The sequence below is a fragment of the Mobula hypostoma genome, chromosome 19 (assembly GCF_963921235.1).
Source record: "Mobula hypostoma chromosome 19, sMobHyp1.1, whole genome shotgun sequence".
Classification (NCBI taxonomy): Eukaryota; Metazoa; Chordata; class Chondrichthyes; order Myliobatiformes; family Myliobatidae; genus Mobula; species Mobula hypostoma.
In genome coordinates this window covers 12,003,938-12,020,832 of record NC_086115.1, presented here as the reverse complement: position 1 = coordinate 12,020,832, position 16,895 = coordinate 12,003,938, and the positions used below count along the sequence as shown (strand labels likewise).

The following is a 16,895-nucleotide window of genomic DNA, read 5'->3' as shown; positions in this document are numbered from 1 at the left end:
TCTCGCACACCGCCTCCCTCCCAGGTTAAGCTGCTTTTGGATCTGTGCAGTCTTGGTAACTCAGTAAATTGATGTTTTTTAAATTGTCACATGTAATGGAAAACATATTTTGTACACTATCCATACAGATAATTTCATTACAACAATGCACGGAGGTAGGATGGGGCAAAATGGTACTGTAGCACTTAACGTAACACCTTGCAACATTAGCAATCAGGGTTCAATGACGCTGTCTGTGAGGAGTTTGTATGTTCTCCCCATGACTGTGTGGGTCCCCTCTGCGTGTTCCAGCTTCTGTCCACATTCCAACAGTTGCATGGGTTATGATTAGTAATTGGCGATACTTGCGGGCTGCCCCCTGCACAATACTCGACTGCGTTGGTCATTGACGCACATGGCACACTTTAGTGCATATTGCAGTGTTTCAGTGTCCATGTAACAAATAAAGTTAATCTTTAATCTCCAAACTGGAAAGAGCAATTTGACCTGGCTGTTGTCGCTGACATCCCGTGAGAAAATAAAGAGCGGAGAGAGTTGCGAAACCCTTTGATCAGGTCACGCTGCATTCTTAGGAAGGCAGTGAGAGCTTTAACAGTGAGTTTTGTCTCCTTCCCTCTGCAGGACATTTACACCATCGATGAGGCAATCCCAATGTCACTGCGGAGCTGGCTGTCGTGTTTCTTCAGTGTGCTCAGCACGCTGCTGGTCATCTGCCTGGCCACGCCTTACTTTACCATTGTGATCGTGCCCCTTGCTATATTCTACTATTTCGTACAGGTTAGTAGGGCAGGAACCTCCCCGTGCCTGTTGCATTGTGAAATGCCAAAGGATCAGGCCCATCCGGAAGGGGCGGGTGGGCAGGCCAGGCCAGTATTTCTAGCAGGGATTTGATTGAGGGAAGAAGTTTCTGCTTGTGGCTGAGGGCTGAGTTGTTGTCCAGCAGTGTAGATCAGTCATGAGTAAATCCAAGTGGGAATTCCAAAGTCAAATTCGATTTTATTGTTTAATTCACAAGTACATCTATGTACAAAGCCATAGAGCCATTGAGAAGTACAGCACAGAAACAGGCCCTTTGGCCCATCTAGTCCATGCCAAACCATTTAAGATGACTCCTCCCATTGACCTGCACCGGGACCTTAGCCCTAAATACCTCTACCCTCCGTGTACCTACCCAACCTTTGGGTAAATGTTGAAGTCGAGCTTGCGTGCACTCGTGCTGGCAGCTAATTCCACACTCTCGTGATCCTCTGAGTGAAGCAGTTTCCCCTCAGGTTCCCCTTAAAACTTTTCACCTTTCACCCCTAACCAGTTTACATGGTTGTAGTCTAATTCACCCTCCTCTGGAGCAATGAAAAGCTTACTTAGAGCATCACAGGCACATAGCATCAGATAAACATTAATGATTTTATAGGCATCTGTTAGCCTCATGAGACCATGGATTTGTGCCTTGGAAGGTTTCCAGGGCACAGGCCTGAGCAAGGTTGTACGGAAGACTGGCAGTTGCCCATGCTGCAAGTCTCCCCTCTCCACGCCACCAATGTTGTCCAAGGGAAGGGCACTAGGGCCGATACAGCTTGGCACCGGTGTCGTCGCAGAGCAACGTGTGGTTAAGTGCCTTGCTCAAGGACACAACACGCTGCCTCAGCTGAGAGCATAGACGGCGTAGAGCGAGCGTGCGATGGGACAGCGTAGGGGGAGTGTGTGTTAGGACAGTGTAAATAAAGGTTGTTAAATGTATCCAACATTCCTTTATATCTGTTGCTGACTGAAAGACTAAGAGCGATTAGGAACGTTTGTGTAAGTTCAGCCGTTGTCTTTTTGCATCTTGGAGATTTTCTGGGTCCTTGACACCATGTTCAGCCATGGGTGAAGGCAGGAGAATGCGGCTAGAGGGAAAATAAATTAGCTATGATTATATAGTTGAGCAGATGATGGGCTGAATGGCCTAATTTGTTGTTGTCTCTCGTCACTGATCAGCAGAATGATTCTCATTTCAGAGGTTTTACGTCGTCACGTCCAGGCAGCTGCGCCGTTTGGACTCTGTCACCCGCTCGCCCATTTACTCCCACTTTGGGGAGACGGTGACTGGTCTGGCCCTGATCCGCGCCTACGGACACCAGACACGCTTCCTGGCCCTCAACGACAAGATCGTGGATGACAACCAGAAGTGTGTCTTTCCCTGGATTATCTCCAACAGGTATGGGTGCTTCCTCTGACATTTCTGAGTAGAATCAAACAGCTTGGCTACAGCGCCTTGATGTTATGTTACTGCGTGAATTATACAGAAGAGTTCTGCATGGCCACTGGGAAACTCAGTTCCCTTAACTCCATAAATCTGGAATGTAATAACTCAGCAGAGGTGACCCTGAGATCCCTGGCATACAGAATATAGAACAGGACAGGCTGCAACATTACCTCACAGCTCTTGAACTCAATTCCCCGTAAGGGGAGGACATTTACGATCTTGGCCCTTTATGACTCTGGACCAATAGCTGTTTGAAAATAAAAATATTGAAGATGCTGGAAATCTGAAATGGAATCATGTGTCTGGAAACACAAGGATTTCTGCAGATGCTGGAAATCCGGAGCGAAACACAAAATGCTGGAGGAACTCAGCTGGTCAGGCGGCACCTATGGAGGGAAATAAACAGTCGCCATTTCAGGCTGAGACTTTTAGGAGGTGGGAAGACTGCAGAAAGCAATGGAAAAACTGAGCGACATTTCAGATCAGAACCCCTTCATGAGAACGGAGAAGAAGGGGCAAGTTAACCTAGGTGATAGAGAAGCCGGGACAAGTTCTGACGAAGGACCCTGAAACTTTAATCCTGTTTCTCTCTCCACAGGCACTGCCTGATCTGCTGAGGTTTTCCATTATTTTTTTTTGGGGGGGTGGGGTAAGTTTATTTCAGAATTCCAGCATCTGCAGTTTCCAGTGGGAAGTGAGCACTTTGGATTCATTCTCAGGAGCTGCAAACACAAGGAAGGTCCCCTGAACCATAATTGGCACAAAACTGTTCCCTGCTCAGAAAAGGATTTGGGCTGTTTCTCTGTGAGAAATTATCAAGATGAGTCCATGTGATCTTAAAGCTCCAGCTTTACTTGTCACAGGTACAATGAAACATACAGTGACCTGCGTCATTTGTGTCGATGACCAACACAGTCCAAGTATGTGATGCTTCTGGCAACAACATAACTTACCCACAACTTTCTAGCCGTAACCTGTATGTCTGGAATGTGGGAAGAGACCCACTGGGTCACAGGGAGGATGTACAAACTCCTTACAGACAGCGGTTGGAATTGAACCCCGATTGCGATCTCTGGCACTGTAAAGCGTTACGCTAACCTCTGTTCTACCGTGCGATTGTGTGCTCTTGGGATACTATGCTCTGAGCATCCCTTTTTATTGACAGGTGGCTTGCAATTCGGCTGGAGTTTGTTGGCAACGTGGTGGTGCTCTTCGCTGGGGTGTTAGCTGTGGTGGCCAGAGGAAGCCTGCAGAGTGGGGTAGTTGGACTGTCCATTTCATACGCACTAAATGTGAGTGACCGGAGCCAGGTCCCATCCAAATGTTGGGAATCAGATGCACCTGTCCTGTCACAGTGTAGGGAATCACAGACACAGACTCCGTCCTGTCCCAGTGTGGGCGATCACAGACACAGACCCCGTCTTGTCACTGTGTGGGGGAATCACAGACACAGACCCCGTCCTGTCACAGTGTGGGGAATCACAGACACAGACCCCGTCCTGTCACTGTGTGGGGAAATCACAGACACAGACCCCGTCCTGTCACAGTGTGGGGAAATCACAGACACAGACCCCGTCCCATCGCAGTGTGGGGGAATCACAGACACAGACCCCGTCCTGTCACAGAGTGGGGAATCACAGACACAGACCCCGTCCTGTCACTGTGTGGGGAAATCACAGACACAGACCCCGTCCTGTCACAGTGTGGGAGAATCACAGACACAGGCCCCGTCCGGTCACAGTGTGGGGAATCACAGACACAGACCCCGTCCTGTCACTGTGTGGGGAATCACAGACACAGACCCCGTCCTGTCACAGTGTGGGGAATCACAGACACAGACCCCGTCCTGTCACAGTGTGGGAGAATCACAGACACAGGCCCCGTCCGGTCACAGTGTGGGAGAATCACAGACACAGACCCCGTCCTGTCACAGTGTAGGGGAATCACAGACACAGACCCCGTCCTGTCACTGTGTGGGGAAATCACAGACACAGACCCCGTCCTGTCACAGTGTGGGGAAATCACAGACACAGACCCCGTCCCATCGCAGTGTGGGGGAATCACAGACACAGACCCCGTCCTGTCACAGAGTGGGGAATCACAGACACAGACCCCGTCCCACCCTGTCACAGTGTGGGGAAATAACAGACACAGACCCCGTCCCATCACAGTGTGGGAGAATCACAGACACAGGCCCCGTCCGGTCACAGTGTGGGGAATCACAGACACAGACCCCATCCCATCCTGTCACAGTGTAGGAGAATCACAGACACAGACCCCGAACCATCACAGGGTGGGGAAATCACAGACATGGACCCCGTCCTGTCACAGTGTGGGGAATCACAGACACAGACCCTGTCCCATCCTGTCACAGTGTGGGGAATCACAGACACGGAGCCCGTCCCATCCTGTCACAGTGTGGGGGAATCACAGACACAGACCCCATCCCATCACAGTGTGGGAAAATCACAGACACGGACTCTGTCCCGTCACAGTGTGGGGAAATCACAGACACAGACCCCGTCCCATCCTGTCACAGTGTGGGGACATCACAGACACAGACCCTGTCCCGTTGCAGTGTGGGGAATCACAGACACAGACACCGTCCCATCCTGCCACAGTGTGGGGAATCACAGACACAGACCCGTCCCATCCTGTCACAGTGTGGGGACATCACAGACACAGACCCTGTCCCGTTGCAGTGTGGGGAATCACAGACACAGACACCGTCCCATCCTGCCACAGTGTGGGGAATCACAGACACAGACCCGTCCCATCCTGTCACAGTGTGGGGAAATCACAGACACAGACCCCGTCCCGTTGCAGTGTGGGGTTATCCCAGACACAGACCCCGTCCTGTCACAGTGTGGGAGAATCACAGACACAGACCCCGCCCCGTCACAGTGTGGGGAATCACAGACACAGACCCCATCCCGTCACAGTGTGGGAGAATCACAGACACAGGCCCCATCCCGTCACAGTGTGGGAGAATCACAGACACAGACCCCGTCCCGTCACAGTGTGGGGAATCACAGACACAGACCCTGTCCTGTCACAGTGTGGGGGAATCACAGACACAGACCCCGTCCCATCCTGTCACAGTGTGGGGCAATCACAAACACAGACCCCATCCCGACACAGTGTGGGGAAATCACAGACACAGTCCCCGTCCCATCACAGTGTGGGAGAATCACAGACACAGGCCCCGTCCTGTCACAGTGTGGGGAATCACAGACACAGACCCCGTCCCGTCACGGTGTGGGGGAATCACAGACACAGACCCCGTCCCGTCACAGTGTGGGGAATCGCAGACACAGACCCCATCCCGTCACAGTGTGGGGAATCACAGACACAGACCCCATCCCGTCACAGTGTGGGTTATCACAGACACAGACCCCGTCCGGTCACGGTGTGGGGGAATCACAGACACAGATCCCGTCCCGTCACGGTGTGGGTTATCACAGACACAGACCCCATCCTGTCACGGTGTTGGGGAATCACAGACACAGACCCCGTCCCGTCACAGTATGGGGAATCGCAGACACAGACCCCGTCCCATCACAGTGTGGGAGAATCACAGACACAGGCCCCGTCCGGTCACAGTGTGGGGAATCACAGACACAGACCCCATCCCATCCTGTCACAGTGTAGGAGAATCACAGACACAGACCCCGAACCATCACAGGGTGGGGAAATCACAGACATGGACCCCGTCCTGTCACAGTGTGGGGAATCACAGACACAGACCCTGTCCCATCCTGTCACAGTGTGGGGAATCACAGACACGGAGCCCGTCCCATCCTGTCACAGTGTGGGGGAATCACAGACACAGACCCCATCCCATCACAGTGTGGGAAAATCACAGACACGGACTCTGTCCCATCACAGTGTGGGGAAATCACAGACACAGACCCCGTCCCATCCTGTCACAGTGTGGGGACATCACAGACACAGACCCTGTCCCGTTGCAGTGTGGGGAATCACAGACACAGACACCGTCCCATCCTGCCACAGTGTGGGGAATCACAGACACAGACCCGTCCCATCCTGTCACAGTGTGGGGAAATCACAGACACAGACCCCGTCCCGTTGCAGTGTGGGGTTATCCCAGACACAGACCCCGTCCTGTCACAGTGTGGGAGAATCACAGACACAGACCCCGCCCCGTCACAGTGTGGGGAATCACAGACACAGACCCCATCCCGTCACAGTGTGGGAGAATCACAGACACAGGCCCCATCCCGTCACAGTGTGGGAGAATCACAGACACAGACCCCGTCCCGTCACAGTGTGGGGAATCACAGACACAGACCCTGTCCTGTCACAGTGTGGGGGAATCACAGACACAGACCCCGTCCCATCCTGTCACAGTGTGGGGCAATCACAAACACAGACCCCATCCCGACACAGTGTGGGGAAATCACAGACACAGTCCCCGTCCCATCACAGTGTGGGAGAATCACAGACACAGGCCCCGTCCTGTCACAGTGTGGGGAATCACAGACACGGACCCCGTCCCGTCACGGTGTGGGGGAATCACAGACACAGACCCCGTCCCGTCACAGTGTGGGGAATCGCAGACACAGACCCCGTCCCGTCACAGTGTGGGGAATCACAGACACAGACCCCATCCCGTCACAGTGTGGGTTATCACAGACACAGACCCCGTCCGGTCACGGTGTGGGGGAATCACAGACACAGATCCCGTCCCGTCACGGTGTGGGTTATCACAGACACAGACCCCATCCTGTCACGGTGTTGGGGAATCACAGACACAGACCCCGTCCCGTCACAGTGTGGGGAATCGCAGACACAGACCCCGTCCCGTCACAGTGTGGGGAATCACAGACACAGACCCCATCCCGTCACAGTGTGGGTTATCACAGACACAGACCCCGTCCGGTCACGGTGTGGGGGAATCACAGACACAGATCCCGTCCCGTCACGGTGTGGGGGAATCACAGACACGGACCCCGTCCCGCCACGGTGTGGGGTTCACAGACACGGACCCCGTCCCGTCACGGTGTGGGGGAATCACAGACACGGACCCGTCCCGTCACGGTGTGGGGGAATCACAGACACGGACCCCGTCCCGCCACAGTGTGGGGGAATCACAGACACGGACCCCGTCCCGCCACAGTGTGGGGTTATCACAGACACGGACCCCGTCCCGTCACAGTGTGGGGGAATCACAGACACAGACCCCGTCCCGTCACAGTGTGGGGGAATCACAGACACAGACCCCATCCCGTCACAGTGTGGGGCAATCACAGAAACAGATCCCGTCCTGTCACAGTGTGGGGGAATCACAGACACGGACCCCGTCCCGTCACAGTGTGGGGGAATCACAGACACAGACCCCGTCCCGTCACAGTGTGGGGGAAATCACAGACACAGACCCCATCCCGTCACAGTGTGGGGCAATCACAGACACAGATCCTGTCCTGTCACAGTGTGGGGCAATCACAGACACAGACCCCGTCCTGTCACAGTGTGGGGGAATCACAGACACAGACCCCGTCCTGTCACAGTGTGAGGGAATCACAAACACAGACCCTGTCCTATCACAGTGTGGCGAATCACAGACCCCGTCCTGTCACAGTGTGGGGAATCACAGACACAGACCCCGTCCTGTCACGGTGTGGGAAGTCAGCATTCTATTAGTTACACCACGTCTCAGTCCCGTGCAGCGGTGAGTATTGCGTCTAGGCTGGGCACTGTGTGAGCTGTAGCCCACAACCCCTCCACCGCCCACCCCACTCTCTGTACTTAACCATCTCTTTCACCCCTCCTTTTCTCTGCAGGTCACGCAGTCACTGAACTGGCTGGTGAGGCAGACATCCGAACTGGAGACCAACATCGTGTCGGTGGAGAGGGTGGCCGAGTACAGCCAGCTGGAAAATGAGGTGCCCAGGCTGGGAGGGATGGACGGGGGGGTTGGGGGCAGTGTCCCGTGGGAGAGGGAAGCTGGCACAGTTTGGTCAGGGGAAGCACCGGCCACATGGGGCAGTTAAATTTTCTGAAGAACGGAGCTGAGACACAAGGCATCTGATTTACGCTGAGATTTAGCCGTTAGCGCGATTACTCACACCAAAACAAACAGTGAAATGTGTCATTTGTGTGAACGACTAACACAGTCCGAGGATGTGCTGGGGGCAGTCCGTAGTGTCGCATGCTCCCGGTTCCAATAGAGCATGCCCACAACTCACTAACCCCAACCCATACATCTTTAGAATGTAGCAACCTTATCCAATGCAGGAACAAACCCAGCCTTTTCAGAGGCTCTGAGGAAAGGTCCATTCTTCCAGTTCCTTCCACAGATGCTGCTTGAGTGGCTGAGTTCTTCCAGCATTTCTGTTGTTGTTTTTACTCTCTCCTTATTACTACAATGTTTCATCCCCGAAGAGTCTCCTCTGCACCCTCTCCGATGCAATCACATCCTTCTGACAGTAAACTGTACATGGTACTCCAGCTGTGGCCTAACCAATGGTTTATAAAGTTGTACCTTAACCTTAAGCTTTTATGATCTATGTCCTGGCTGATACATAGAATATAGAACCCAGAACAAGGCCTTTTTGCTCACGAGGTTTGCTGAACTAATTGAACTAGTCATTAAACAGGTAACTAACTCTTTCTGCTGTCACAATGCCCTTCATTCTCTGTATATTCACACACCGATCTAAAAGCCTCATAATTACTGCCACCACCACTCCTGACAGCACATACCAGGCACTGATCACTCTGTGTTAAAAAACACGCCCCATACATTTCGGTTGAACTCATCTTAAGTGCGTATCCTCTTCTTCACAAACAAGAGAGAATCTGAAGAGGCTGGAAATCCAAGCAATACACACAAAATGCTGGAGTAACTCAGCAGGCCAGGCAACATCTATGGAAAAGAGTACAGAAGATGTTTCTCTAGTATTAGACATTTCGACTCTAAGAAAACTAATCTGTCTTGACTACTCTGTCCAGGCCTGTCATGTGCCTATCTAAAAGTCTCTCAAACATGGCTATTGTAGTTACCACTATGAATCTATGAAGATCCCTGGCAATGAATTCCAGGCACCCACTCAAACCTACACCCACTACCCTATCCCCACGCATTCTTCATTAAGGAACGGGCCTTTAATAGAACGATAAATGCATTGTCCGTTCAATTTTAATTTTATTTATCTCATGTCCCTCAGGCACCTTGGGTACTGGAAAACAGACCAGAAAAGGGGTGGCCATCAAAGGGCGAGATCAGATTTGTGGACTACGAGGTACGATACCGGCCAGAGCTGGACCTAGTGTTGCAAGGATTCTCCTGTGACATCAGGACCAATGAGAAGGTAAAGATTCAGCAACATACGCAAAGTGCTGGAAGAGCTCTTCAGGTCAGGCAGCATCTGTGGAGGGGCGTGAACAGTCAATGTTTCTGGCCAAGACCGCTTATTGATACCAGAAGCCAGAATAAGAAGATGGGAGGGAGGGAGGGAGGGAGGGAGGGGAAGGAGTACAAGATGATAGGGGATAGAAGTACATTAGCAGATGTTTGCACGAACTCTGATACCTCCGAACCTGGAACCAATAACTGACCCAATACTCCAGCTGAGGCATTGTTAGCTCTCTGACCCCCACTCCATTCAACTTCCACAATATCCAACTGTCCCAGCACACTCCCAATTCAATTGATCTAACACTTTCTCCACTCAACCATCCCAACACCTTCTACATCTGTCCCAACTCACCCTGTATCCATCCATCCCAGTGCCCTCCTATGCAACCATCCCAACACTCTCCATCCAATGTTTCAACTCATCTTCCGTCCAAGTATTGCAACTTTCTCCATCCAGTCATTCCACCCAAATGTATCATCCTATTCGTCTCCATCCAAATGTTCAAACCTCCCATCCAACTGTCCCAATTTTCTTCCTATCCAGCTTTACTAATTCTCTTCCCTTGCACTGCCCCAACCATCTTCTCAACTCCCAATCTAACCATCCCAAATTGTTCCCTATCCAACCATCCCAAAATGTTCCCATTCCAACTCACCCAAACCCTCTCTCCATCCAAGCATCCTAATCCTCTTCCACCCCCATCCCCCAAATTGTTTTACCTGATGTCTTCCTCCCCCAAATATTGGACACCCTCTTCCCCAATATGAACCCTCATCTCTTTCTCACCCCTCACTCACAGGTCGGCATTGTTGGGAGGACAGGCGCTGGGAAGTCCTCTTTGACCAACTCTCTGTTCCGCATCATTGAAGCAGCCGGGGGGAAGATCCTCATTGACGGACTGGACATCAGCACCATCGGTCTTCATGACCTGAGGCAGAGGCTCACCATCATCCCACAGGTAAGCAGGCAGGAAACACAAACGGGCTCTCATTCCCTCAGGACGTGCGTGTGCACAGAAAGTCGTGTGTGTACGCAGGATAAACACGAGAGATTCAGTAGGTGCTGAAAATCCAGAGTAACACGCTCACAAGATGCTGGAGGAACTCAGCAGGCCAGGCAGCGTGGAAAGGAATAAACAGTCGATGTTTCAAATTGTGGCCCTTCACCAGGTCACACAACGCACGTACATAGAAGACCACATATATACATGGGACACATGTACACAGAAGGCCACATGTGTACCCACGACATATGTACGAAGAAGGCTGATCAAACAACTTTCGAAGACTCCACAACTCCTGCTCTCAATATAATTATTTTTTATTTGCACGATTTTTTGTCTCCTTTTGCACTTTGGTTATTTGCCAGTCTTTGCTTATGTACAGTTCTTTCATAAAGTCTACCATATGTTTTTATTTTCCCGTAAGTGCCTGCAAGAAAATGAATCCTAACATAATACATGCTGAGACACAGTAGATGCATTTTGAAAGTAAATTTTGCTTTCACAGGATGTAGAAGGGCACACGTGTACAGCTACATCCAGGATCTCACAATGTGCTCTGTAACCATTAGTCCGCTATTGGCACCATTTCACCCAGTTACCATTTTTGTGCACAGCAAAATCCCACACACACAGCAACCACTGGGTCATCCACGTGATGCCATCTGGGAAAGAGCTATTGGCTCAGAACGACCCTTGGCAGCACCGTGGCACAGCGGATAGGGCCACTGCGTCACAGCTCCAAGGACCCGGGTTTGATCCTGACCCAGGCGTCTGCACGTTCTCCCTGTGCCCATCTGGGCTTCCTCTGGGTGCTCCAGTTCCCTCCCACTTCCCAAAGACCTGCAGGTCCGTAGGCTAATTGGTCACTGCCAGATTGTCCCCGTTTGTCGGTAAGTGGTCGACTCTGGGGGCAGTTGATAGGGAGGTGGGGTAATAAAGTGGGATCGGTGTGAGTAGGTATTTGATGGTAAGTGAATCAGATTGAATATCACTAGCTCACGCAGGTAGGTAGGAAACACAGGGTATATCTCGTGAAAGTTTTGTGGCAACAGTACATTGCAATACATAATAATAAAACACGATAAGTTACAATATAAAAATAAATAAGTAGTGCCGAGAGCAAAAAAAAAAGAAAAAATACTGAGTTAATTTAGAAACCTGATGGTGGAGAAGATACTTGCACTTGACTTCCCCTTTCTGAAGTCCACAATCCATTCCTTCTTCTTACTGATGCTGAGTAACACCACTCAACCAGCTGATCTGTCTCACTCCTGTACGCCATCAGAAATTCTGCCAACAATAGCTGTGTCATTGGCAAGTCTATAGATGGTGTTTGAGCTGTGCATAGCCAGACAGTCAGGGTAGAGAGAGAGTAGAGCAGACTGAATGGGCTGAATGGCCTGTTTATTTTCTGCAAGACTAGGTAAAATGATTCGCCTTCCTACAGAGGACTGTACAGTACTTAATCAATTTAAAATTCAGCTTTGATCTTTGACGAGAAAAGATATATTTTCCATAGTGGAGGAACTATGAGAATTAATGATTCTCATTGAAAAGTACAACACTCTGATCAAAACTCACAAAGCAGAAATAACACAGAATATTATAATAATGTGCAGGCCCTTCAGTCCACAATGATGCACAGAACTTTAACCTACCCCAAGATCAATCTAACCCTTCCCTCCCACATAGCCTTCCATTTTTCTACCATCCTTGTGCCTAAGAATCTCTTCAAATCCCCCGGTGTACTTGCCTCTACCATGACTGTGTAAAAATGAAAACTACCTCTGACAACACCCCCCTACTTTCCTCCAACCCACCTTAAAACAATAAGCACAAGAGATTCACACACACACACAGTGCTGGAGGAACTCAGCAGGTCAGGCAGCATCTATGGGGAGGAATAAACAGTTGTCATTTGGACCAAGACCCTGCATCAGTCCTGAAAATGCCCTGGCTGCCCATTCTATGACTTTGTCATCTTATACACATCTATCAAGTCAGCTCCAATCATCCTCAGAGAGGGAAAACCCCAGCTTGCTCAACCCATTCACATAAAATATGCTCTCTAATCCAGGCAGTGTTCTGGTAAATCTCTCCTGCACCCTCTCTAAAGCTTCCACGTCATGACTCGAGCTCTTGTTCCTCTCCTCCTTATCCGTGTTATCTTTTAATCCCGATGAAGGGTCTTGCCTCAAAACATCAACTGTACATTTCTCCCCACAGAAGCTGCCCAGCCTGCCGAGTTCCTCCAGTGTCTTGCTTTTCACTGCGGGTTCTAGCAGCTGTCTCTACACCACCCTGTCCAACAGAACTCCCATTTGCTTAATCTCATCGTTCAGTTTCCGACCATCCCGTTTGGCACATTGCCCAGTCTCGAGCTATTCTGTTGCTGCATCCATCACAGGCAAAGCCCCTCCCCACCACCAAGCACATTTGCACGCGAAAGAAAGCAGCAACCACTAGAGACCCCCACCATCCTAGCCATGCTCTCTTCTCACTACTACCATCAGGAAGGAGCCTAGGGTCCCACACCACCAGGCTCAGGAACAGTTACTAGCCTCTAATCATCAGGCTCTTGAACCAGTGTGCATAACTTGACTGAACTAATTCCACAACACGTAGACTCATTTTCAAGAACTTTTTACAACTTATGTTTTCAGTATTGTTTTTATTTTCACAGTTTTTCTTCTGGTTGCTTGTCGGTCCTTGTTTATGATTAGTTTTTTTTGTGATTCTATTCCATTTTTCTGTAAATGCTTGCAAAAAAAATGAATCTTAAGGTAACATAAATTCCCTTTGAACTTTGCAAGGATCCCGTGATGTTCTCGGGTACAATCCGGATGAACCTGGACCCATTCAACACGTACTCTGATGAGGAGGTGTGGAGAGCACTGGAACTGGCTCACCTGAAGAACTTTATCAGCGGCCTCGCTGACAAGCTGCAGCATGGAGTATCAGAAGGAGGGGAGAACCTCAGGTAGGCCACTGCCTCCATCAATCACACGAGGAGATCCCAGCTCTCGGTCATCCGTCCGATGATCAATCAACATTCATGTCATCAGCCTGTGAGCATGTGTGTGTTTGTGCATATATGGAGTGTTTGGTCTATTTATGCATCCATCATTCAGCCTATCCCACCTACCCCCCTCCCCAGTTTCTCACTTCATCCCAGCTCCCCTACCTACCCAGCTTCCCATTCCCTACCTTCTTAATCTGGATTTTGCCCACTTCCTTTCCAGTCCTGATGAAGGATGTTGGCCCAAAACATCGTCTGATCATCTCTCCATAGATACTGCCTGACCTGCTGAGCTCCTCCAGAAATTTGTGTGTGTGTTACTGAATCTTCACCTTTTTGTTGGTCCTGAAGCCACAGGTGTGTGTTGCTCAAGAGAGGAACCCCATGGGAGTTACACAGTTGACCAGTGAGTCCTACTTCAGTGGTGGGCAAATTATTGGAAAGGACTCTTTGTGACAGGATTTATGAGTATTTGGAGAATCAGTGTCTGATTACTGATCATCAGCATGGCTTTGTGAGGTGCAGGTCATACCTCACAAGCCTGATTGAAGGCTTGGAGGAGGTGACAAAGCACATTGATGAAGGTAGAACAGTGGATGTGGTATATATGGATTCTAGTAAGGGGCTTTTGAAAAGGTTCTCCATGGTAGGCTCATTCAGAAAGATCGGAGGCGTGGAAACCAAGGAAGCTTAGCTGTGTGGGAGGGTGTAAACTAATCAGGCAGTGGGGTTAAACCGGAGTGAAGGGACTCAGGATAGGATGGGTGGTAAAGCAAAGATAGTGTGCAGTCAGACTGGACAGGACATAATTGGAGCCAGCAGGGTGAGTGTCAGTGCATTAGGAATGCAGAATCAAAAAGGGTAGCAAATGCAGCTCTCCAAGTGTTATATCTCAGTGCACGGAGTATAAGAAATAAGGTGGATGATCTTGTTGCACTTTTACAGATTGTCGGGTATGATGTTGTGGCCATCACTGAATGGTGGCTGAAGGATGGTTGTAGTTGGGAGCTGAATATCCAAGATTACACATTGTATCAGAGGGGTAGGAAGGTAGGCAGAGGGGGTGGTGTGGCTCTGCTGGTAAAGAATGGTATCAAATCAGTAGAAAGATGTGAAGTAGGATCAGAAGATGTTGAATCCTTGTGGGTTGAGTTAAGAAACTGCAAGAGTAAAAGGACCCTGATGACAGTTATATACAGGCCTCCCCACAGTAACTGGGATGCGGACCGCAGGTTGCAACAGGAAATAGAAAAGGCTTGTCGAAAGAGCAATGTTATGATAGTCATGGGAGATTTCAACTGATTGGGAAAATCAGGTTGGAAATGAATCCCACGAAAGTGAGTTTGTCGAATGCCTAAGAGATGGCTTTTTAGAGCAGTTTATCGTTGAGCCCACTAGGGGATCAGCTGTAGTGGATTGGGTGTTATGTAATGAACTGGAGGTGATTAGGGAGTTTAAGGTAAAATAACCCATTAGGAGGCAGTGATCACAATATGATTCAGTTCAATTTAAAATTTGATAGGGAGAAAATAAAGTCTGACACAGCAGTATTTCAGTGGAGTTAAGGAATTTACAGTGGTATGAGAGAGGAGTTGGCCAAAGTAAATTTGAAGGAGATACTGGCAGGGATGTCAGCAGAGCAGAAATGGCTTGAGATTCTGGGAAAAATGAGGAAGATGCAGGATAGATGTATTCCAAAAACAAATAAATACTCAAATGGCAAATCAGTACAACTGTGGCTGACAAGGACGTCAAAACTAATGTAAAAGCAAAAGAGAGGGCATACAACAAAGCAAAAATTAGTGGTAAGACAGAGGATTGTGAAGCTTTTAAAACCCTATAGCGAGCAACTAAAAGAATCATTAGGAGGGAAAAGATGAAATATGAAAGCAAGCTAGAAAATACCAAGTGGATAGTGAAAGCTTTTTCAAATATGTAAAAAATAAAATAGAAATGAGAGTGGATATAGGACCTATAGAAAAACAAGAAATAATAACGGGGAAAAGGAGATGGCAGATGAACTAAATGAGTATTTTGCATCAGTCTTCACTTTGGAAGACACTGGCAGTGTGCCGGGTGTTAAAGGGTGTGAGGGAAGAGAAGAGAGCGCAGTTACTATTACAAGGAAGAAGGTGCTTAAAAAGCTGAAAGACCTAAATGTACATAAGTCACCCGAACCAGATGAACTGCATCCTAGGGTTCTGAAAGAGGTAGTGGTAGAAATTGTGGAGGCATTAGAAATGATCTGTCAAAAATTACTGGACTCTGGCATGGTGCCAGAGGACTGGAAAATTGCAAATGTCACACCAGTCTTTAAGAAAGGAGGAAGGCAGCAGAAAGGAAATTATAGACCAGTTAGCCTGACCTCAATAGTTGGGAAGATGTTGGAGTCAATTGTTAAGGATGAGGTTGTGGAGTACTTGGTGACACAGGACAAGATAGGATAAAGTCAGCATGGTTTCCTTACTGGAAAATCTTGCCTGATGAACCTGTTAGAATTACTTGAGGAGAGGACACATAGGATAGATAAAGGGGATGCAGTGGATATTGTATATTTGGACTTTCAGAAAACCTTTGACAAGGTGCCTTTGAGGCTGCTTACCAAGTTAAAAGCCCATGGAACAAGAGGAACAAGAGAACAGCTGCAGATGCTGGAAATCTAAGCAACACAAAATGCTGGAGGAACTTAGCAGGCCAGGCAGCATCGATGGAAAAATCTATTAGTCGGATTCTTTTGTCGATAGATGCTGCCTGGTCAGCTGGGTTCCTCCAGCATTTTGTATGTGGTATTACAGGAAAGCTTCTGGCATGGTTAGGGCATTGGCTAATTGGTAGGAGGCAGTGAGTGGAAATAAAAGGATCCTTTTCTGGTTGGCTGCCAGTGACTAGTGGTGGTCCACAGGGGTTGGTGTTGAGACCGCTTCTTTTGATGCTGTATATCAATGATTTAGATGATGGAATTGATGGCTTTGTTGCCAAGCTTGCAGATGATATGAAGATTGGTAGAAGGGTACCAATCAACACTACCTATCTATACGAAGACAGGTAGTATTGAAGAAACAGGTAGGCTGCAGAAGGGCTTAGACAGATTAGGAGAATGGGCAAGAAAGTGGCAAATTAAATATAATGTTGGAAAATGCATGGTCACACATTTTGGTAGTAGAAATAAATGTGCAGACTATTTTCTAAATGGGGAGAAAATCCAAAATCTGAGATGCAAAGGGACTTGGGAGTCCCTGTGCAGAA

General features: G+C 49.1%; 1 protein-coding gene across 3 annotated transcripts in view; it reads left to right on the top strand.

Annotated features, from left to right (window-relative positions):
• The window catches only part of abcc2 (ATP-binding cassette, sub-family C (CFTR/MRP), member 2), a 120,786-nt gene that overhangs the window by 94,151 nt on the left and 9,740 nt on the right, over nt 1–16,895 (top strand). For all 3 annotated transcript variants that reach the window (XM_063071333.1, XM_063071334.1, XM_063071332.1), the window contains 7 exons: nt 622–777; nt 1,998–2,197; nt 3,411–3,537; nt 8,050–8,151; nt 9,436–9,579; nt 10,427–10,585; nt 13,444–13,610. In XM_063071333.1, coding sequence (XP_062927403.1) covers nt 622–777; nt 1,998–2,197; nt 3,411–3,537; nt 8,050–8,151; nt 9,436–9,579; nt 10,427–10,585; nt 13,444–13,610 — 1,055 coding nt within the window. The remainder of the gene's footprint in view (nt 1–621; nt 778–1,997; nt 2,198–3,410; nt 3,538–8,049; nt 8,152–9,435; nt 9,580–10,426; nt 10,586–13,443; nt 13,611–16,895) is intronic.